The sequence below is a fragment of the Megalobrama amblycephala genome, linkage group LG24 (assembly GCF_018812025.1).
Source record: "Megalobrama amblycephala isolate DHTTF-2021 linkage group LG24, ASM1881202v1, whole genome shotgun sequence".
Taxonomy (NCBI): domain Eukaryota; kingdom Metazoa; phylum Chordata; class Actinopteri; order Cypriniformes; family Xenocyprididae; genus Megalobrama; species Megalobrama amblycephala.
Window position 1 is genome coordinate 24,120,781 of NC_063067.1, and position 24,358 is coordinate 24,145,138.

At 39.7% G+C, this 24,358-nt stretch overlaps 2 protein-coding genes across 2 annotated transcripts; both read left to right on the forward strand.

Annotated features, from left to right (window-relative positions):
* Positions 1 to 74: 74 nt before the first annotated feature.
* LOC125260500 (NACHT, LRR and PYD domains-containing protein 12-like) lies at positions 75 to 13,434 on the forward strand. Its single transcript, XM_048178907.1, has 15 exons — positions 75 to 258; positions 435 to 561; positions 1,473 to 1,617; positions 1,741 to 1,851; positions 3,080 to 3,184; positions 3,292 to 3,355; positions 3,447 to 3,651; positions 3,740 to 5,540; positions 5,632 to 5,805; positions 5,896 to 6,063; positions 6,472 to 6,645; positions 8,600 to 8,758; positions 8,993 to 9,166; positions 12,230 to 12,400; positions 12,556 to 13,434. Exons 3-15 carry the CDS (start codon positions 1,511 to 1,513, stop codon positions 12,713 to 12,715), a joined length of 3,573 nt encoding a protein of 1,190 aa, XP_048034864.1. The 5' UTR covers positions 75 to 258; positions 435 to 561; positions 1,473 to 1,510; the 3' UTR covers positions 12,716 to 13,434.
* Positions 13,186 to 20,128, forward strand: LOC125260509 (complement C1q tumor necrosis factor-related protein 7). Its single transcript, XM_048178919.1, has 3 exons — positions 13,186 to 13,319; positions 15,657 to 15,896; positions 19,168 to 20,128. The coding sequence occupies exons 2-3, from the start codon at positions 15,665 to 15,667 to the stop codon at positions 19,794 to 19,796; spliced, it is 861 nt and encodes a 286-aa protein (XP_048034876.1). The 5' UTR covers positions 13,186 to 13,319; positions 15,657 to 15,664; the 3' UTR covers positions 19,797 to 20,128.
* The last annotated feature ends 4,230 nt before the right edge of the window (positions 20,129 to 24,358 follow it).

Consider the following 24,358-nt stretch of genomic DNA (forward strand, 5'->3'; position numbering starts at 1 on the left):
GTAGATTCATAGATTTTTTTTTTTTAGCTGGTAAAGTGCGATATATAATGTATGTAGGCCAAGTATTTGTTTAAAACGTTCACAACACGTTCACAACATAATCTCTGACCAATGAATTGATTCGCCTATTTGTGTCGTCACGGCGCCTGGCTCCGCCCACAAATCATATCGGGTTCAGTCCTGAATGAGAACAGAAACCGAAACTGCAGCGAAAGGGTTTCCTCACAACCGCAGCTTCGACACACAGACACAAACAAGGTAAATACACATAGTTTTACATCCCCTCACACTTTGCAAAACCTGTAAAATAAATAAGATAACAGATTCCACGAGGGGCGAAGATAATATTTTTACATTAAGCGTTTCCCTCTTGAAAAACTGTAAGAATGACAGGAAACGTTTTGGAACTCTGTGAAATTGTGTTTGTGTTTAAGATACTGCGAAGAAGGCCATTCAAACGGGTCATGTGACGTTCTGTAAAAATAACGAGATGTTTCAGAAGCGGCTGAATGGACAACTCAAGTGAATAAGGACAACCATGACCGGGAAGATCAAATTCAGGTTTATTTACTTGTTCAAAGATGCTGTGTGAATGTCATCCAGTGTTCAAACTGAATGGGGGAGGAAAATCTTTTTCTCATTATTTGGAAAAATAAAACATTCATTCTTAACTAAACACTAGACATATTAAGGAAGATCTCATTTAATATTATATTATGTAGTTGATGTGCTATATAGAAGCCAATTTTTTATTTGTTTGGTTTACTCTACATATGCACCGATACTAAATTTCTCCACCGATACCGATAGCCGATTATTCAGAGTGATATCTGCTGATAACGATACTAATAGTTTGGGAGTTTTGCCTTTTATACCTTATTTTAAATTGATGATAATTTAATTATAATTAATCATTATATTTTTAATTATTATATTTTGAAATGCAAATTAAAAATGATCTCCATTTCATCAATAATCAATTAACTGGTATCAGTTATAAACAAACACATTACTCAAATAAATATTAGGCCTAACACACACTAACTAAATTCTGAAAATTACATTTATATTTTTTATCTTTCTGAATGTTATAAATTCATATGTTTACTATTGATATTGAACATCAAACTGGTTTCTTAGCATTTTCTTTACACAAAGCTCAAATTCAGTGCTTTTTCCTGCCCTATTTTGATTGACAGGATATATCGGCTCTGACTATCGGCTGTTTTTAAACTATCATCTGATAGTGTGAAAATTTGCTTTTATCAGCTGATACTGATTATTGGCTGATATATTTGTGCATCTCTAGTTTATTTATTTATTTATGTTCAAAAACTCATCCACATTTAAAAAAATCAAACTCTGGTGGCTCTCATATTTACACACATACTGCCTTAGACAAGCAAATATGAAGTGTGTGGAAATGATGTTTAACTGACAGAAAGCACTTTGGGTGTTTTGTGTCACTGTAGACTTTAGAATAGAGTAAAGTGTGCTGAAAAACGCAGTCATGAGTGAGTCTAGTGAAATCAAAGATGATGAAACATCCAGCTATGAGGACAAAGACAGTGGCAGCTGCTCTACTACTGAACCTCAAATATTCCCTGAATCCCAAAGGTATGTGCTATTGTTTGATTTGATTGTTTTATACTTAAATATTTTGATTAGAACAGTGATTAAAAACAGCCTCTTTGTTGAGTTCCTGTTATTGACCTGACTCATTGAATGGTGTTTTTCTAGTGTTGAGGTTCATCAGCAGAAGAGAGTTGCCTCTCCAGTGCTTAGCTGTGTTTCTATGAAGAGTGATGCATCGATGGATCCTCCAATTAAATTCCAGAAGGAAGATCAAAGGTAAAGAACATTTACTCCGCAAGGATTTAGAAGCATCATGGCATACCATAAAATAATCTGTAGCCCATCTGAATTATATAACAATTAGGCTATCCATCTCATAGTGAACACCATGTAGCCTACCAAAATTTCATTAACAGTAGAAGTGAAATCTTATTTGAAATCTGGGTACCGTCTTATGTAAATCACGTACTGGGGAAGTTTGGTCCCGTCAGCGAGGCACGCAAACATGACAGTCACGCGGCTCTTGGGCGGTACGTTTTTCTTTGACTGTTAGCGTTTTTAAGACTGCTTTTGCACTCCCGATTTTCAAACATTACACTCTGACATCGTATTTCTTGGCACAATCGTTTTACACAAATTTGGCGCCACCTATTGTTGCAGGTGTATTATTGACATGTAATGGCTTGTTTCCACCCAGTGGTACAGTTCAGTTCAGTACAGTACGATTCGGGATGGTAAACCCTGATCCGGCTTGCATTTCCAATGTCAACAGTACCCTTACTTGATACGCGTGGTGTATGCTGGAAAGTAGCGATCAACGTCATTCTCATGAAAAAGAAAGTGACATTAAACAACAATGGAGGACATACAGCAGCTTTGTTTGAGCAAAGGCTGAAGGCTGCAAGAAAAACTGCCGAAAAATACACATTGTGTTTCAACAGTATTGTGTTGTCATTCCCCTTGTAGCATTTGCAAGTGATGGTTCTTTGTGAATCAATCAACATTCTGCAGTACTGGTACTATTGGTACTACTGTGCTAGGTACCTCAACGGAAGGGTCCCAAAAAAGTGGTACAGTACAGTTCAGTATTTTGGTACCATTCACAACTTCTGACAATGGAAACAGAAATAATTGCGTACTGCACTGTACTGAACTGAACCGTACCGCTCAGTGGAAATGAGCCATAAAAGTCTAGACTTTGAATACAAAACGAACCTGTTTTATCAGATGTATTTCAAAGAAAAAAAAAAAAACATTGTCTTATATTCGGAACAATGCAGTAAGAGAAATACGATTTTGCAAGATGCTTTTAAACCAAACAACTTTAAGTCATTCAAGATGTACATTTTATCAGTATTCATGTTCAGTTACACCCATGACTTTGTGTTGTTTGCGCTATGCTCTACCTTTTGAGCTGCACAAATATTTGTTTTCACATTCTTTTCTTTACTCATAAATTAGGAGGTTGAGCCATTAAATGACTGTGTGTTCTGTTCTGTCAAAGTCTCCCAGCAGACTGGCTTGATTTGTCTGCCAACACCCATGTGTCCGTTCAGAGTAACTGGTCAATGGATCCACCAACTAATCTCCATATGGCTGATTCTGTCTTGTATGCCTGGTCTTGTTTGTATTCATGTTGACCCTCATAAATATTCAATCATCATTTTTCATCATTTTTTTTTTTTTTAAATGTTTAATACATTGCTTTGATTGCAGAGAGCAGCCAGTTGAAATGCACAGTCAGTCATCCTCAAAGAAACAAATAGCTGCTATTTTGAAGGTTAGCCTTTTTATGTTTTACATCATTCATATTCAAAAGAACAGTATAATACTGAATAAAATATTGCCTGAATATTTTTCTTTTTTCTTAGCAACTTGAACGCAATGTGATCACTTTTGTAAAGAAGGAGCTCAGAAAAATCAACAGCGTTTTGGACCCTGATATCACAGAGTGTACAGAGAATCAACCAGAAGGGGAAGAAGATGCTCTTGAAGCCAAAGAAGCAGCAGTCAAAATCACATTGCACATACTGAAGTGTATGAAGGAGCAAAGCCTCTTTGACAAGCTACTTCAATGTTAGTATGTGTGTATGGGTAGAACATAGTTATCCATTAAATACAGACAGTGTAGCAAATTGATTGTTATCTTCCCTATTTTATTTAGTTCATCAAATTGATGCATGTCAGCAAAAGCTTAAATCCAGTTTGAAGAACAGGAGCCAGTGTGTATTTGAAGGTATTGCTAAGCAAGGAAATCCAGCTCTACTTGAGAAGATCTACACAGAGCTCTACATCACAGAGGGGGGGAGTGGAGAGGTCAATAATGAGCATGAGGTGAGACAGATTGAGACAACATCCTGGAAACCAGAGACACATGAATCACAGATCAAATGCAATGACATCTTTAAAGTCTTACCTGGGCAAAACAAACGCATCAGAACTGTGCTGACTAAAGGAGTTGCTGGAATTGGAAAAACAGTCTCTGTGCAGAAGTTTGTTCTGGACTGGGCGGAAGGAAAAGCCAATCAGGATGTTCATTTCGTATTTCCGTTGCTTTTTCGGGAGCTGAATTTGATTGGCAAAGAGCAGTACACTTTGGAGCAACTTTTTCGTTTATTTTTCAGAGAAATTAAGGAATTTAAAATTTCAAACTTTGAGAAATACAAAGTCATATTCATCTTTGATGGTTTGGATGAGTGTCGACTACCTCTTGATTTTAGGAACAACATAAGGTGCTCTGATGTAACTGAAGCAGCCTCAGTTGATGTGCTTTTTACCAATCTCATCAAGGGGAATCTGCTTCCTTCTGCTCTCATCTGGATCACCTCTCGGCCAGCAGCAACCAGTCAGATCCCTCCTGAGTGTGTCGACCAGGTCACAGAGGTACGAGGGTTCAATGACCCACAGAAGGCTGAGTATTTCAGGAAAAGAATACCTGATCAGAATCTGGCCAACAAAATCATCACACACATCAAATCATCAAGAAGTCTATACATCATGTGCCACATCCCAGTGTTCTGCTGGATTTCAGCCACTGTTCTGGAGAGAATGTTGGGTGACAAAGAGAGTTGCCAAATCCCCAAGTCTCTAACTGAAATGTACACACACTTCCTGATTTTCCAGACATTACAGATGAAAGATAAGTACAGGGAACAACATCACTTGGATCCACACTTGAGTAGAGACAACATTCTGTCACTTGGAAAATTGGCTTTCCAGCAACTGAGGAAAGGTTTTGTGATCTTCTATGAAGAAGACCTGACCGAGTGTGGCATTGATGTCAAGGACGCATCACTATACTCGGGTCTGTGCACTCAGATCTTCAGAGAAGAGTTTGGCTTATACCAAAGGAAAGTCTATTGTTTTGTGCATCTGAGTTTCCAAGAGTATCTTGCAGCTTTGTTTGTTCACCTTCACTGGTTTACAACTCAAAAGCCCAGTAGTGATGAATTCACTGTACCATTCCAAGACACAGACTTCGGAAAGCTCTGCATGGATTCGTCTCTGTTTGACCTACACAAGAGTGCTGTAAATCAGGCTTTAGAGTCGAGGAATGGGCACTTTGACCTTTTCCTCCGCTTCCTCCTCGGCCTTTCACAGGAGCGCAGTGAGACCTTGTTTCGACACCTTTCAGTACAGATTGGACATGTCACACACAGCAGTGAGGACACAGTCAGGTACATAAAGGATAAGCTTGGGATGGGTCTTAGCTCAGAGAGGTCCATCAATCTATTCCACTGCCTCAATGAACTGAACGACCATTCTCTTATCAAGGAAATCCAATCCTACCTTCACTTCGGAAGACTTTCAATGGAGGTACTTTCAAATGCTCAGTGGTCGGCTCTGGTCTTTGTGCTGCTCACCAGTGATGAGGGACTGGAGATTTTTGACTTGAGAAAATTCTTCAAATCAGATGACTGTCTTTTCAAGCTTCATCCTGTTATCAAAGTCAGCCGGACTGCTATGTAAGTGCCATCAACTTTCTTGCTTCAAAAAGCATCTAAATAAAAGTTTAGTATTGAACATGTATTAAGAGATTCATCTCACAATTCTTAGATTGTCCTCATGTAAACTGACAAAGGAAAGCTGTCCAGCTTTGGCTTCTGTTCTTGAGTCCAATCCCAATGTTCTGAGAGAACTGGACCTGAGTTTCAATGAGCTTGAAGACAGAGGGGTGAAAAGTCTCTGCTCTGGGCTGAGGAGTCCACATTGCAAACTAGAGACACTAAAGTACATTTAGGCCTCTATCCTATTTACAGTATTAAGAATCAATATTATCGGTAAATGGCTATCCCTCTCAACTGTTTTTTTTTTTTTTAGACTGGAGTTTTGTGGACTCAGAAGAGACAGCTGTAAAGCGCTTGTTGCTGCTCTTGAGTCAAACCCATTACATCTTAAGGAGCTGGACCTTAGCTACAATAACATCGGAAATGAGGCCGCAACCTGGATTGTGGGTGTATTGCCTGACTGTGGGCTGGAGACTCTTAGGTCTTTCTTTCTTTCTTTCTTTCTTTCTTTATTTATTTATTTATTTTTCTGTTACTTTTTGATGAATATTGATATGGCAGTTAACAACTCAGTTCAGGGGTCGAAATCCTTTGGCCAAATTCACTCTTTCCGTAATCCTTTCATGAAGTCAACTTGTCTTTGAATGGGTTGGAATATGTAACAAAAATGTTCTTTCCAACCAAACTGCGCAGCACAGACCAATTAGTTATGCACTAAACGATGCAGAAAATACATTAACTCACGCAGCCCAGTGGAAACATGGCACAGAGCAGCACATAACTATTTAGTGTCCTAAATTGCTAAAAACCAGAAGAACTAGTAGAAAGAGTTGATGACCCCTGACTGTATTGTTTGCATCTTTCAAGAGATATTCATTGTCACTTACAGACTTTCAAGCTGTGGGATCACAAAGGAGGCCTGTGCTTTCCTCACATCTGCTCTGAGTTCAAAACCATGCCAACTTAAGAAACTGGACCTGAGTGATAACAAACTTTGGGACTTAGGAGTTGGGCTGTTTTCTGGTTTACTTGCAAACCCAAACTGTAACCTCGAAGAGTTGAGGTAGGTGTGCAGCGATCTTATCTCTGTAAAATGTTTTTTTTATTTGTGTTTTATATACTGTTTAGGGGCCAGGAACAGAAGGTACGTTGTCAACTGTTGTATTTGTTCAATTATTTAAACAGCATTATGGTAAAAATGGAACACTACGGCAGCAGTTTTCTTACCTGTTCTCGGCTTCTTTTTGCTTAAGGCGGAACATCATTTTTTGCAGTTTTTTCTCCTCCGTATAGCCTAAAACACTGTGTTCGTAGTCATTCTGTTCTAAATGTTGACTACAAACACAGAGGTTTTTCAGATTGTCTGACGTGGTGTTCTCTCCGAATTTACGATTCTTTGCAGCTTTTAGCCAATGCCTACAATGTGCTGGATCCTTCACTGGAAACCAAAAGTAACTCACTCCCGCTAAACGTTTACTCTTTGAATTCTTGCACCCGAGAAGTCGACACCATTACGACTAAAAGTTTGTTAAGAAGTATTTTCTTCCTTCCTTTCCTATTGATTTCAAGATAAGACAGGACCTGGTCAATGTTAACCTTGAAGCTGTGTGGATTGATATTTTGCTTCCAAAAAGCAAACCAATTTTGTGTGGTGTTGTTTATAGACCTCCAAATCAAAATGACTTCATCCAAACCTTGGAATACGTTAGTGCAGGCTGTCATGATTTTTTAAATCAGGAAGTCATTTTATGTGGGAAAAGTACTCTTTCCTATACTCTGCAGCTGTCTTGTGGAATGGTTTACCTTTAAACCTTAAACTGTTGAGCTCTTCCTATTATCATTTTAAATTTTCAATAAAAAATTGGTTATTAAACTTATAAAGAGAAAAAAGGAAATAGAAACCCTTGAAGTAGTAGGAATATTGTATTGACTACTTGTGTGTCTGCTTGTCTTTTGGGAATTGTGTTTTTATTTTGTGTTTTTGGTTTATTTTTTTAATTTTTTTTTATGCTCCCTTTCTTCATTGTCCTCAATGTTGTTAGTACATGTACTGTTACTCATCTTCCATCTTAAGGACCACAATGGAAATAAGCCTATGGGCTTTTTGTGTTTTTATCCTTTTGAACACTTCGTGTTGATTGTTGTTGTTCAATAAAGTATTCAATCAATCAATCAATCAATCAATCAATTCCTACCAAAGCAAGGTGGTATTTGACTCTTGAAGTGTATTCATAGCAAACTGGTGGGAGTGGCCTTGAACGGCAACATGCCCAGTGCATTATGGGTGTTGCAGCCAGTTTTCTCTAGTCAGGTGTTTTCTAGTCAAGTTTTACTGAAAGCCCATTTTCCAATGGTGAAGTACCCTAAATTTGGTACTCTTGTAAGGGATAATCTGTTACCCTGTAATGCAAACAGCAAATCAAAATTACACTTTTGCTTCTTTTGAATATCTTCAGAACATATAATTACCATACAGTTTTGTAAAATGTGATACCTTGGGTCATGCTGGATTCAGTGATACCAGTTGTTTCAAATGATGCCCAACTTGATTTTACATCTTTTTAAAAATTTGTCAAAAACATACTTCAGATTCATTCTAGAATGCTAATCATCCACAAAATTACATCACATAGTCACTGAGACAGTGGTCAAAAGTTTTTAATATGCCAAACTGTTCATGTATGTCATACAACCAATTCACAAATGAGGCTGTATCTTTGTTAAATAATCATAATCATATTTTACAAGGTTGTCCTAGTGCATTCATCAAATCCTCTCCAAATTTGTCACAACTGGGCAAAAGCTACTCATATATTTTTGAAATACCCTTCATGTGTGACACATCAATGAAATTGATGGCAAGGACATAGAGTATATAAAGCTGTATAGTATACAAACTTAGTTGGTGACCTTCAAATTAGAATATATCTGCTGCCATGCTTAGCTACGTAATTGCTGGATTTTGGGCCATGTTTTTGTCAAAAGTCAAAAATTACCATTTTTTCTCTTTTTTTCAGATTAGAGAGATGCAATTTTACATTTAAAAGTTGTGGACTTGGTCTGGAGCACTCTCGTCTCACAGCTCTAGATCTTTCTGACAATGACGTGCAGGATACTGGGATGAAGCAGCTCATGAACTCACTGAAGAATCCATCCTGTAAACTTCAGAAATTAAGGTTGTGCTTCATTTTTCACAGCACTTGAAAAATGTCCTAATATTGTCTATAAGTTAATCACCTCGTTGGGAAAAAAAAGATTTAAAAACATATAAATTATCTTGTCATAATGTACTCTTAACGTAAAATAATTGACTAATCAACTCCTACATATTTACCCATGATACTCATTGATTATCATAGTATTATACTTTGTAACTAGATGCCTTGAAAACTATTTGTCATATTCTCCAGGCTGTCATGTTGCAGACTGACAGATAAGGGTTTCTCATCTCTGGCTTCAGCTCTGAGATCAAACCCCACCAGCCTGAAGGAGCTGGATTTGAGCAAAAATTTCCCTGGATGCTCTGGAATAATGCAGCTTTTTACAGTCCTCGGAGAAAAGAGCTGCGCTCTCGAAAAAATGTGGTCAGTATTTGCCAAAATCATAGATTTAAAAACAAAACCAGCCCCAATAACTGTCTCACCTCCTTTTTGGTCTTGGGACTTGGGCAGGTCTTATCAATTTGGGGATGCACCTTCCCATGTCCCAAATGAAATCCCAGATACCATACCTCCACAGACCCAATTGCACACTTCTGCGGGTTTGCCTTGAGATTAACCACCCACAGAAATCTCAGGACAGTGCGTAGATGTTCCAGATGTCACTGCCAATCATTACTGTATATAATAATGTTGTCAGTGTAGGCAGTGGCATACACAGAATGGGGCTGGAGGATTTTGTCTATGAAATGCTGAAAGGTGGTGGGAGCCTCAAACAATCCAAATGGAGGCGTAATAAATTGTTGTAATCCGAACAACATTGTGAAGGCTGTTTATTCTTTTGATAATGGTGATAAGGGGATCTGCCAATACCCTTTTGTTAAATCCAGTATTGAGTAAAAGTGAGGAAAACCTAACCGATCAAGTAGATCGTCAGCCCGGGGCATTGGATAAGCAACAAATTTAGACACAGCATTCACCCATCTAGTCAACACAGAAATGGACAGAGCCATCTATTTTGGGTACCAAAACTTTCAGGCTCGCCCAGTCGCTATGCGATTCTTCTGTTACGCCCAACTCTAGCATGGCCCACTTTTTTCTTGTGCTCAGGTAAAAGCTAGGGACGGCTGCATGCCACTTCCCCTGCGGTGCGCTTACAGTCAAATCAAAATTTATTCAGATGGCTTGAACATTTCATTCATTAATTCAGTTTATTCACTTTAGTTTAAAAAAATTTATTATAAACCCGATTCCAAAAAGGTTGGGACACTGTACAAATTGTGAATAAAAAAAGGAATGCAATAATTTACAAATCTCATAAACTTATATTTTATTCACAATAGAATATAGATAACATATCAAATGTTAAAAGTGAGACATTTTGATATGTCATGCCAAATATTGGCTCATTTTGGATTTCATGAGAGCTACACATTCCAAAAAGTTGGGACAGGTAGCAATAAGAGGCTGGAAAAGTTAAATGTACATGTAAGGAACAGCTGGAGGACCAATTTGCAACTTATTAGGTCAATTGACAACATGATTGGGTATAAAAAAGAGCCTCTTTTAGAGTGGCAGTGTCTCTCAGAAGTCAAGATGGGCAGAGGATCACCAATTCCCCCAATGCTGCGGCGAAAAATAGTGGAGCAATATCAGAAAGGAGTTTCTCAGAGAAAAATTGAAAGTATTTGAAGTTATTATCATCTACAATGCATAATATCATCCAAAGATTCAGAGAATCTGGAACAATCTCTGTGCGTAAGGGTCAAGGCCGGAAAACCATACTGGATCTTCGGGCCCTTAAACGGCACTGCATCACATACAGGAATGCTGCTATAATGGAGATCACAACATGGGCTCAGGAATACTTCCAGAAAACATTGTCAGTGAAAACAATCCACTGTGCCATTCGCTGTTGCCGGCTAAAACTCTATAGGTCAAAAAAGAAGCCATATCTAAACATGATCCAGAAGCGCAGACGTTTTCTCTGGGCCAATTTAAAATGGACTGTGGCAAAGTGGAAAACTGTTCTGTGGTTAGACGAATCAAAATTTGAAGTTTTTTTGGAAAACTGGGACGCCATGTCATCTGGACTAAAGAGGACAAGGACAACCCAAGTTGTTATCAGCGCTCAGTTCAGAAGCCTGCATCTCTGATGGTATGGGGTTGCATGAGTGTGTGTGGCATGGGCAGCTTACACATCTGGAAAGGCACCATCAATGCTGAAAGGTATACCCAAGTTCTAGAACAACATATGCTCCCATCCAGACGTCATCTCTTTCAAGGAAGACCTTGCATTTTCCAACATGACAATGCCAGACCACATACTGCATCAATTACAACATCATGGCAGCGTAGAAGAAGGATCGGGGTACTGAAATGGCCAGCCTGCAGTCCAGATATTTCACCCATAGAAAACATTTGGCACATCATAAAGAGGAAGATGCGACAAAGAAGACCTAAGACAGTTGAGCAACTAGAAGCCTGTATTAGACAAGAATGGGACAACATTCCTATTCCTATACTTGAGCAACTTGTCTCCTCAGTCCCCAGACATTTGCAGACTGTTATAAAAAGAAGAGGGGATGCCACACAGTGGTAAACATGGCCTTGTCCCAGCTTTTTTTGAGATGTGTTGATGCCATGAAATTTAAAATCAACTTATTTTTCCCTTAAAATGATATTTTCTCAGTTTAAACATTTGATATGTCATCTATGTTGTATTCTGAATAAAATATTGAAATTTTAATTTTATTCACAATTTGTACAGTATCCCAACGTTTTTGGAATCGGGTTTGTAATACAATATGACAAGATCTCAGAATTGTGTATAAAAATAATCTTAATTATGTCAGATAACACCTAATCAAAACATGGTCAGGTCAAAGTGTCTGAATCATTTTTGGTTCTAAATTTTGATCAATTTTACTGGTAGTCCACTGTATGAAGAATTTTTGGGTATAATGTGTCACAGTTTACTTTATTTTGCTATCCTCACTTACACTTACGGTATTTCAAGTGTTGTCACTCATCGATTAACTGGTGGGAAAATTTCCTCACTGTCACATCCCTGGTGGATGGCAGAATATCTTGTCCAGTTGAATGAACGGAAAACAGAAATAACTGTTGGCTGTACAGTTTGTAATAAGACTGTAAATGATAACTTAGGTCCATATGGTAGTTACCTGTAGGGTGAAGTAAAGAACTTTGGAGTCATTTTTGATTCCTCTTTGAAGTTTGATAGACAGATATAAACTGAAAGAGTCATTCACGCTTTCACTTTTCCCATTTAGAATATTGTAATGCCTTTTATATAGGCAAGGATGCTTATTAATGCTAAGAAGACTGACCATGTTACTCCATTGTTATCCTCACTGGGCTGGCTACTAGTTCAATATAAAATACATAACAAGATTTTAATATATGTAAAATATCAACAGAAAATGTGTTTCTGAAGATTGTAATTGTTGTGATTCTTTATCCCTGCAGTCTGGACTCTTGTAAACTCACTCCAGATATGTGTGGGCTAGTAGCTACAGGTCTAAGCCAAAACATCAGTCTGAAGGAGTTGAACATGAGCAACAACAGCCTGGAAGATGAGGGTGTTCGGCTATTCTGTCTTGGACTACAGGATCGCAGTTGTGCATTGAAGACTTTAAAGTAAGATTAAATAATCTTTTACAAAATACCTTCATTTCTTTTTACATTTTATCTATGTGAACAAACAACAGTAACATTGCATTAAAACAGAAAACAAAACAAATACACCATGGAGGAAAAAAAAAACAACTTCATGACTTTTGTCTTCATTTTAGGTTATCCAACTGTGCTCTCACTGACAGCTGCTGTCAATACCTGGCATCCGTTCTCAGCTCTCAGTTGGTATCTGTTGAATTGGATCTTAGCAGAAACACCATCGGCCAGCAGATGGAGCAATTTCTGAGTTCTATATCAAACATAAATTTTTTATTCTAGTTTAGATGCAAGTGTAGTTTCACAGGTCAGTTAGAAAGTATGTGTAATGGGTGGGGAGTGGGGTTATTACATGAAAATTAGAAGACGAAAAATAGAAGACAAAAAATGTCCATGAAATGGAATAGAATGTAAAAAGAATGTAATGAGAATTACATTGAATCAGAAGACATAATAAAGTACAAATGAGCTTCAGTTTGTGCTTATGTTATTGTCTCAGCAATTTCATTTAGTAAATTCTTCATTGTTCATTGTGTAGAGGATGATTGGCATGGCAAGCGTGTGACCTCACTGAGAGGCGTGTCTCTCACAGTCAGTAAATCAGCAAGGCTGAACAATCACAGCAAAGATCTCGCAGAGATGCACTGATTCAGAGACAGACAGAAGCATGAGGATCGCTAAAGAGAAGTCAGACAGAGAGATGATTACGCCATATGTGCTGCAAACATTCGGCTTATTCATGGATGTACAGAAGAAAGAAAAAAAGTAAAAAACAGAATCCGAGGCCGAGAAAATAGGGCACAGCTCCAACTAAGGAATTCAAAATAGCAAAGGACATTACTGAAAGACTCAAACAAGACGGCGAAAACAATCCTGCAACTTACTGGCAAGTTACTGTTCTTGTTGTTTAACAAGTTGAAAGAAAGTGTATTTTTCTGTTTTTGTATCGACTGTGAGATGTGCATTATAACTTTTCAATAAAAGCTGTATTTTGATGTTTATTTGCTAAGATTAGGTCTCATGTTTTTCATGTGTTGTGTTTACACACACACACATTATAATTCATTCACCCTCATGTTGTTCAAACCCACATGAGACCTTTTTTCTTGAGTAACACTAAAGAAATGAATGTGTAACAACTCAGATTTGGGTCTTTTTCCTCATGCAAATACTGTATAGAGCACAAGTCATATGGATCACTGTTATACTTTTAAGGTGCTTTCATGGAGTTTTCTAGCCTCCAAATAACTTTATATGAAAAGATAAGAACAAACCTTGCTTCAAAACATTTTCAATCATTCTGTGGTCCACAGGAAAAAAATGGAGTGAGCAATATTAGAGTGAGTAAATGATGACAGAGATTTGATTTTTTTTGGGTAAACTGTTCCTTTAACAGATTAAAGTTAATGTTTGGACAGAGTTGAGTCTGTTGTCATAGTAACAGTGTTTGTCTCTCAAGGGATGATGTTTGGTACTATAATTTCACACTTCTGCTGATCATCACAGATGTTTCATTGTATTCTCCATCACAAACTGGATTTAAGAGCATATAAATGTGTGTGTTGCTCACAGCTGTGCTGGACTCATCAAACTGTACCAGTGGTGGACGATGTACACAAATCAAGTACTTGAATACTTGAAAAAGCCATATTACAATATTACTCCAGTACTCCTTTTCAATTTTACTTGAGTACTTTAACTTTTAATGCACTAAAGAATTCATTAAAAAGTACTGATTGATGAATTTGTCATACACTGATAATTACCCCTAACGATTACTGATAATTAAGTGTGCAAACAAGTAAAAACAACAAAATATACCATCATATAGTAAATAAAAAATGAGGAAAAAAACAAAATGTGTGTAAATGTGTTGATAAATATAAACAATATAAAAACAGACATCACATAGTGCAAAATGTGTCAACGTTTCAAAAGAACACCATGCAAACATACTCATTTTACATCATTTGAAACTACTGCAGCGGAGAGGATGCTTGGCCATTAATTTGTGTTATTTTAATGGTATGTTTAGTTTTTACCTAAAACCCTCCCTGTTTAGATGGTCATATACAAATGTGCATTTATTTATTTTTTTGTGAATGCATTCAAGGTTGTGGGTTGGTTAAGTGCTGGAAATCAGGTAATCTCAATATTCAAGTGACAATTCAAAGATCAGCAAACCAGTATGGATGAAGTCCAACTCTCTCTTGGCCAATAATACAGCAACATGTGCTTGTTTGCTCTTTGCATTACCAGATGCCTTTTACAAACCTGAATACTGAAACCACTGAAAATCTGCCACCAAATATTAAAAGTTTAATTAAGGTTAATATTACAAATTCACAAAAAAAACAAAACAAAAAAAAACAACAGATATTTTAAGGATTTTTGAAATATCAAAAGCTTTTTTTTTTTTTTTTTTTCTTGTGTTAAGCATACATCTCACCAACTGTCACTGGAATTTATGCATAAAATCAAAGTCTTAATAGCCTTTTAATGCAAAATAGGATTAAATATATAGGCCTATCTTATTTTAAGGAGTCTTAGATATTTTTACAGTAAAACAGAACAAAAAATAATTTTTGCAGTATTAACAGAATAATTTGTTAGTATTTAGCAGTGTATTGCACTGGTGTTGCTCGCTGACACAGTTCAGTGATGTTGTAGCTCTGGAATGAGCTGGATCAGAGCCTCACATCATCATTCAGAGAGTCTGTAACGTCACTCCAGCTCCATGCCATGCTGTCATCTGTCAACACACACACAGCCCTGCAATAGTTCAGAGTTTATAGGTGCTTATTTGTGTACGTATAACACATGCTTTGGGTAATCGCATGCCTGTGCACATCTGAATTTGTTAGGACACATTATGTGATCTTACTGGAATACTTGGCAGGGATAAAGTGAGAGGTATGATCATAATAAACTGCTCATGTCATTGTTTTTCCATTGAAAAGGCATCCCTTTCAAGACTGGACTTGCAGTTCTTCCTTTTTAAGAGTGTCACTATTGTGTGTTCATTTCTAGAGGTCGTTAATCATCCTCTTCATCTTCATGTGGAAGAGTTTATTATTTGAGTATCAGTAGACTAAATGAATAGTTCAGCCAAAAATGAAAATTCTTTCTTTGAGTGAACAATTTGGTTCATTGTTTTTACTTTTCTTTTCTTTTCTTTTCTTTTCTTTTCTTTTCTTTTCTTTTTCTTTTCTTTTTTACTTAGGTCTAAGGATGTGGACAGTTGTGGGTGTGGTCTGTCTCTCTCAGTGCATTATGGGTCAGCTGCTGGGGGCCAGGTCCAAAGGAGCCCTGCCTCAATTCATTTGCAGCATTCCAGGGTTGCCAGGGGCACCAGGAAAGACCGGCCCCCCTGGGCCTCCTGGGGAGGATGGCCATGTCGGAATTCCAGGAAGAGATGGGAGGGATGGACGGAAGGGGGAAAAGGGAGAAAAAGGAGACCCAGGTAGAGGAACTACCTAATCCAGGGTTGTCGGTCCTGCTCCTGGATGGCCACTGTCCTGCAAAGTTTAGCTCCAATTCCAATTAAACACACCAGCTAATCAAGCTTCTCTGAACCACAAGAAACTTCAAGGCAAGTGTTTTGAAGCTCAACTCTGCAGGACAATGGCTCTTCGGGAGCAGGATTGGACACCCCTGACCTAACCAATGAAATGGTTATCTGATTTTGTCACTGGGGAAATACAAGCAGAAGCTTGAAGCTTCATCTACTAGATAAAACTATATATACAATATAGCTATACCTAAAGCCAGAGGATCACTTATATATCTATTAAATAGTATACCATCATTATGTTGTCATGTCGAATAATAATAAATAATATTAAATTCTGACAATAAAATACAGTTACACAAAATATAATATGCAAGATTTTTAATTGATGAGTAGTCAATACAATATATGACCTAGGGCAGGGGTCTCCAGATCTGCTCCTGGTGAGCTACTGTCCTGCAGACTTCAACTTCAACCCCAATCAAACACACCTGAAGCAGATAACCAAGTTACTTGGAAATGACAGGCAGGTGTGTTGGAGCAGGGTTGGAACTGAAGTCTGCAGGAAGGTAGCCCTCCAGGACCAGGGATAGATACCCATTACCTAGGGTATGGTTTTACCACAAACATCAACATATATGACACAAAATGGCAAATTCACATGTGTTGTTAATGCGAATTGCAGTGACCCATTTACTTCTATTTCCTCTAGCTTTCTGCAGTCTGTAAAAAGATTGATTTCCTGTTGAAAGGCTGATTTCTTGTTGAACTTATTAGTATAGTCAATCACACAACGGCTCTTTCATGATTCTGGTGGGTTTTTCTGTGGCAAGCTAAACACTAATGCTGTCACTCACTCTTTCTGCACTCAGTTGGTGTAAGCGCAGTGACTCCTGTGATGTCACGTACATACCCTCTACCTTACTGATCTAAGATCAATCTATTTACAAGTGTGTACATTTGTGTAGAGGTGTCCAACCCTGGTCCTGGAGAGCCAATGTCCTTCAGAGTTTAGCTTCAACACAAGTTTCTAGTGAAGACCTTGAAGACATTAATTAGCTGGTTCAGTTCAGGTATGTTTAATTTCAATTGAAGCCAGACTTGGTAGTACAGTGGCCCTCCAGGAGCAGGACTGGACACCCCTGCTCTAAATGTAATCCCAGTAGAACAGTGGTTCCCAAACCCGTCCTAGAGAACCCCCAGCCCTGCGCATTTTTTATGTCTCCCTCATCTATCACACCTGATTCAACTCATGTGCTCATTAGTACAGACAGCAAGACCTGAAATGGGTGTGTCAGAAATAGGGAGACATACAAAATGTGCAGGGCTGGGGGTCTTCCAGGACAGGTTTGGGAACCACTGCAGTAGAACATTGGTTTGATGTTTGCTTCAGTAAACTTTTATATGTAATACTGAATTGAAGAAATTTGTTTATGATATGAATGACAGGTTTCTAGTCCTGTGAGAAATCCAGAACAAGTTAACGTTTCCAACCCCTTTCACATCAACTTATGTGACATTCTGAGTATGTGTAAAAGTTATGACTGTCGTCTTTATTTCATGTGTTGTTTACCTCCTGTGTACTCCTACTGATCTCCTGCATTTATCATGAAAGACTATTTAAAGTATTCATTTTTCGTGCGTGTTGCCTACACCACTATCATTACAGAATAACAGACCAATAAACAAGTATAAATATAAAAAGAAAGATGGATTTAACACCGGCCTTCACCAACCTCCACCACAAAGAGGAGGTATATTCCCTCTAATTTTGTAAGCTGGCTAAATTATTTGGATGACACAAGTCTTAAAACCATCTATTGGGTTGGCATGCAGAGTGGCCCGTTGTTGGATTTGCCAGAGATGGGGAGCTACACTTGGAGGGGGTACATCCTTATCTGTCTGATTACCTGTGTGTGAAGGGTTTCTCAAACTCCAAACCAGTGCCTGCGCCCATGATAGAACCAGAGATAGAGCCCGCGCCCACGCCCGTGCCCGTGCCCGCCATGAACCCAGCGCTGGAATCCTCTCCTACCATGGTGCCAGAGTCTGCCACCAGGTCAATCCCAGAGCTTGTGTCCACTGCCCAGTCCATCACAGAGCCGAGAGCAGATTACAGCCTGACATTGGTGGTCTGTGGATCCAGGTCCTATCCTAGTCCCCTTGAACTTTCTCCTTCTCCACCAGTCCCGTCTGGCTAACTAGATGATCCAGTCCCATCCAGAGTATTCCTCAGCTCAATCCAGCTCTCTGGCTCTGCCTCGGCCCTTCCGATCCCCATCACTGCGCAATGATGAGGATTCCCCAGCTTTACCTCACTCCTCCAGGCCCATGACTCCATCTCGGCCTCTCACCCTGTCGGCTCTGCACTCCCTTGTCTCCACCATGGTCTGTAAGCCCTAGGACTCTTCCAGGCTCCCTCGTCCTCAGGCTCAGCCTTAGTCAGTTGTCACTCTGCCACCACCACAGTCTTCCAGGTCTCTAGCTGTGCTTCAATTCTACACCCCTTCAGCTCCACCGGGCTTCTCCTTCCCTCTGGCATTCCTGTTGTCCTCTCTCCCTCTGTCATTGCCTTGGTCTACCAAGCCCCCGTCTCCACCTTGGTCCCGTAAGCCTTTTCTAGTCCGTGGATGTCATCCTGGTCTATCTCCCTGTCTGCTCCACCTGGGTCTCCACAAATTCCAGCTCTACCTCTGTCGGTTGGTCCCCAGGGTCCAGCCAGATCATCCATCAAAAGTGCACCCTGGCTCCTCCCTCGATGGTGTTCCCCTCTGCCGGCTCCTTCAGTTCCCTGTACATCAGCACCTCCTCATCCACCTCCAGAGCCCCCTTCCTCCCTGCACTTTTGGACTCGCAGTTACAGCGAGGTTATGTTTGTTTCTATGGACTCTTATTTAGTTCCTTTTTCCCTGGTTTCTTTAGTTTCAGTTTTCTTGGATTCTGATTATGTCCCTGTTTGTTTCTATGGTTACTTATAATTATCAACTGTATCTCATTTAGTTCCTTGTTGTTTATCTCTTGTGTACTCCTAGCGGCCTCCTGCATTTATTATTAAAGACTCATTTTATTCATTTTTTATGCATGTTGCCTACACCACTATCGTTATAGTATGATGGTTTTTATTATTAATGGCAATCATTTCAGACTGGGCCAATGCAAATGCAATGTAGATTGAGAGTGTTTTGCTAAAACAGCATCTTTAAAAGGCCTATGTTTGTTTCAGGGCTTAGAGGTCGAGTCGGGCCAACGGGAAAACTCGGAGAGCGTGGGGAGAGAGGTTTCATTGGGAAGCGTGGACCTGAGGGTGATCCTGGAGATTTGGGGCCTCCTGGTCCTCCAGGACGTCTTGGACAGAAGGGTGACAAAGGCCAACGTGGCCCTCCAGGAGAACCAGGTATCTGCAGATGTGGAAGTTTGGTTCCCAAATCCGCTTTCTCTGTAGGCATCACCAGTAGCTACCCCACTGAACAAGCACCTATCAAGTTCAATAAAGTCCTGTTTAATGAAGGTGGCCACTACAACCCAGAGACAGGAAAATTTATCTGTGCATACCCAGGAATATACTACTTTTCTTATGACATCACTCTGGCCAACAAGCACCTGGCCATTGGGCTGGTCCAGAACGGACAGTACCGGATAAAGACTTTTGATGCCAACACCGGAAACCATGACGTGGCATCTGGCTCAACCGTGATGTTTCTCAACCCAGAGGATGAGGTATGGCTGGAGATCTTTTACAGGGACCAGAACGGCCTGTTTGCTGACCCCGGCTGGACTGACAGCCTGTTCTCTGGATTTTTACTTTATGCAGATACAAACTATATGGATACATTGGCAGAAGACTACAAATAGCAGCTATGGTAACACCAATAATTGATGCTACCCATGGCCAGTCCATCCCTGTCTTTAACCCTGGATTTGGTTGTGCTGTTTTTTCAGCATTTCATGCCATGAACACTGCATTTCCAGACACTGTTTTAATTTATAAAAAGCAGTTGTTATGTAAAAAAAAAAAAAAAATCAGTACACAACTTGTCTCAAGAACCCTACATTCTGTTCCATTCAGCTGTTTTGCACGGAGGAACATCTGACTTGCTGGAAGTCACCATGTATATTGTTGAAACAAAATAGTTTCTGCTGAAAATGATGTTGTTACCGATCATACAAATAAGAATGAGATCCCTTTTTGACACTTTTGTATATACTGATTATTGATCTATATGAAAAAGGTAATCACTCAAATTATGATCACTTAATGTCACACTTTTTGAACCCATCCCTAATGCTAACGGTTTTAACTGGGCATTTTATATATATAAAATGCCCAGACTGATAGTCTGCAAAAGCATCCTAAGCAACATTTCTACTCCTAAGTTTCATATCCTTGCAGAATATGCAATATTTCAATAATTTTAACAAAAAAAGAGGGATCATAAAAATTGCATGTTATTATTTAGCATTTTCCTGAATAAGCTATTTCACATAACAGATGTTTACATATACTCCACAAGACAAAATGACTGAATTTATAAAAATGGACTCATTCAAAAGTTTACATACCCTTGAATCTTAGCTGTCCTGTCATTACCTGGATGATCCACTGTTTTCATGTTTTACGATAGTTGTTGTAATTGTAAAAAAAAAAAAAAAAAAAGAAAAGAAAAGAAAGAAAAGAAAAAAGGTAATTGTGACTTTTTATCTCTGAGTTTAAATCTCACAATTGCATTTTATAAAGTTAGAATTGGGAGATATAAACTCACAATTGCGAGAAAAAAAGTCAGAATTGCAAGTTTATCATGCAGTTCTGACTTTATAACTTGCAATTGTGAGTTTATATCTCCCAATTCTAATTTATTTTCTTGCAATTCTGACTTTTTACTGGAAAATTGTGAGTTTATATTTTACAATTCTGACTTCTTTTCTCGCAATTCTGACTTTTTTTCTTAAAATTGAGTTTATATCTCAGAATTCTGACTTTATAACTTTATAAAGTTACAACAATTGCAACTTTATATCACGCAATTCTGAGAAAAAAGTCAGAATTGTGAGATAAAAACTCACAATTACCTTTTTTTGTGTTACAAATCTATTAGTAAAAGTATTTAGATTGTTACAAAACTTGGGTAATCTACAAAGTGTACAAAAGTATATATTGTTTAATTTGCTGACCAATAAATGCATAATGACATTGTTTGGCAGCCAATGCTACATTATTTTTTTTGCTGTGTGACTTCATATGTCACAAACTGCTCTGACACGGAGGTTAAGGATGCAAATGCAATTTTATTAGGGTAATCCAGAATCATAATCCAAAAAACAGGCAAATGGTCAAAACACAGGGTAGATAATCCAAAAACAACAACAACAAAAAACAACAACAACAGGACAGAAAACACAGACAATCAAGGAAACCAGGCAGAAGATCAAAAACCATAACATGGGAAACCATAGAGAGAGTGCTCAGAATTGCAGCGTGACACTAAACAAGACTTTGCAAAGAGGGAGTGAAGACACAGGGCTTAAATAGGTTGATCTTAGGATAATGAGACACAGCTGAACCTAATGAGGCAATGGGTTATGGGAAATGCAGTTCATGGTAGGAAAGCAAAGGAGTCTAGAGGAGTGCCCTCTGGTGGGTATCATGGGCACTCCAGCTGGTGGATGTGACGTGTCAGATGAATCCAAAGATTTGAACAAAGATTTATTGTGTCGATGAGTCACTTCTTGTAACTTGAGTTCAGTTTAATTTGTCATGGGAGAGTTTGTCTGAGAAAACGGCTCGACCATCTGGACTGTTCTGAGACCTTGACCTGAACAAAAGCTCTGTGGATTTAAGGGTGTTAGAGTAATATAATATTTGTTTTCAATATGCTGGACATTTCAAAATAATATATATATTTTTTAAAAATTTGTTTATAAGAAGAAATATTCAAGCATTTGTTTCCAGGTTGATTTCAAAGATTAAATTTGAATAAATGGGATGTTTGGACCAATATCTCTGTAATTCTGTACTTGATTGTGCATGGGCGGTGGCATATGGAGAAGAATTACACACTAAAGGCCAATTCACACCACACAGACAAGCTGGCCGTTGGATTTATAGTTTTATGAAAAATAACTGTCATGTTCACACTGACACCAACAAACGCTGATTGAACGTTCACTCGGGTGAAAACAAACCCTGACCAACACCAACAGACGACAACAGGGGTAACACTGATCAGACAAAACCCAACATGTTTACTGGCATTTGTCTGTGCGGTGTGAATTGGCCTTTAGTGTGTAATTCTTCTCCATATGCCACCGACTATATGGGCCATTCTACAGAATTGGTTAGTCAGAGTTGGAAATGTCTTGAAAAACATGTCTTTATTAACAATTTTTTTTATGTATGCAAATTGTATAATATCCAAGGAACAGATTTCTAGTAATTGTGCAGTTAATTCTATTTTCAGAAAGTTTTGGAATATTTTTCCTCCCCACAAATTTGTCACTACCGAATTGATCATTTCATATACTTTATTTTTTTTTATGTAGCCTACTTTTGAGTCCAGCTCAAAGATGCTAATCAGCACATGGTTAGCTAGCACAGTTCTGAACAGTTCCCATTCAGTCAGTCACGTTTGGCGTTACGTCGATACTGATGTAATGGGGGGGTCTTGCTTGGGAGCCCAATCACCTCCAAGGATACAAAACAAGCCAATGGGAATTGGCCAGTGAGATTTACATGCCGGACCATTCCCCCGGCATCCGGTTATAAATATGGGGTGGGATACTCACCTTCATTCATACTTTTGCTTCAGAGCCGATCGTTTCGGATCTTCCTTTCATCTCTAAGAGTGAATTTCATACTGAGAGAGCAAAACAGCAATTTTAATTGCTTAGGACAAGTTCCTATCAACAGCAATCCTGCTTTTCCTGTTTTGATCCGGTGGCTGCTCGGATCTCTCTGGCTGGTGGGAAGGCACACTCAGCGGTGGGTGTGACAGCCCTGTGTGCTTCGGCTGGTGGGGATTCTAAAAAAGCAAGCACGGCTATCAGCGTCTTTTTCAAGATGTCTTTTCGTCCATGTGTTTCTGGATGCGGTCGTTTCCTGACCTCCTCTGATGGCCACGATCGATGTCTCACATGTCTGGGTAATATAGCATGCTAAGTCAGCGCTCGTGGATGGTACATGCCCTCATTGCGAGGGGTACGCTCCACGCTGCCCCCCTGTGGGTACTTCTGCTGTCAGGATGGTTCCACTCGTACGGTGCTTGGGGGCGTGGCTACGCCTTCCCAACCCGTCCCGTTGGCTCATTCGGACAGTCAGTCTCGGCTACGCGATTCAGTTCGTCAGGCATCCCCCCAGGTTCAGCTGCGTCTTGTTCACTTTGGTGACAGGTCCAAACACCCCTGTCCTGCGGGCGGAGATTGCGGTCCTTTTTGCGAAGGACGCAATAGAGCCTGTCCCTCCAGCCGAGATGAAATCTGGGTTTTACAGCCCGTACTTCATAGTACCCAAGAAAGGAGGGGGATTACGGCCAATCTTGGATCTGCATGTCTTGAATTGGGCCCTTCACAGGCTCCTGTTCAAGATGCCTATGCTGAAACACATCCTCACGTTCGTTCACGCCCAGGATTGGTTTGCAGCGATCGACCTGAAGGACGCGTACATTCATGTCTTGATCCTCCCTCGACACAGACCGTTTCTGCGGTTTGCGTTCAAGGGGCGAACATATCAGTACAAGGTCCTACCCTTCGGGCTGTCCCTGTCGCCTCGCGTCTTTACCAAAGTCACAGAGGGGGCCCTTGCTCCGCTCAGGGAAGTAGGCGTTCGCATACTCAACTACCTCGATGACTGGCTCATTTTGGCCCAGTCGCGAGAGCAGTTGTACGAACACAGGGACTTGGTGCTCAGTCACCTCAGCCAGTTGGGGCTTCGGGCCACCCGGGAAAAGAGCAAGCTCTGCCCCGTGCAGAGCATCTCTTTTCTCGGTGTGGAGCTGGACTCGGTCAACATGACAGCACTTCTCACCAACGAGCGTGCACAGTCGGTGCTGAACTGCCTGAACTCGTTCTCGCGGAAAACAGCAGTCCCACTGACACAATTTCAGAGGCTCCTGGGGCATATGGCATCCGAAGCCGTGGTCACGGCGAGTTGCTAACAGTACTCCTTGCCCTGCGCCGGTTTTGACCACTGCTGCACGGCAAGCATGTACTGGTCCAGACAGACAACACGTCGACCGTAGCGTACATCAACCACCAGGGTGGTCTACGCTCCCGTCACATGTCGCAACTCGCCCGCCATCTCCTCCTTTGGAGTCAGCGCCGACTCAGGTCGCTGCGCGCCTCTTACATCCCTGGCGAGCTCAATCATGCAGCCGACGCGCTCTCACGACTGGGAGAGTGGAGACTCCATCCCCAGGTGTTCC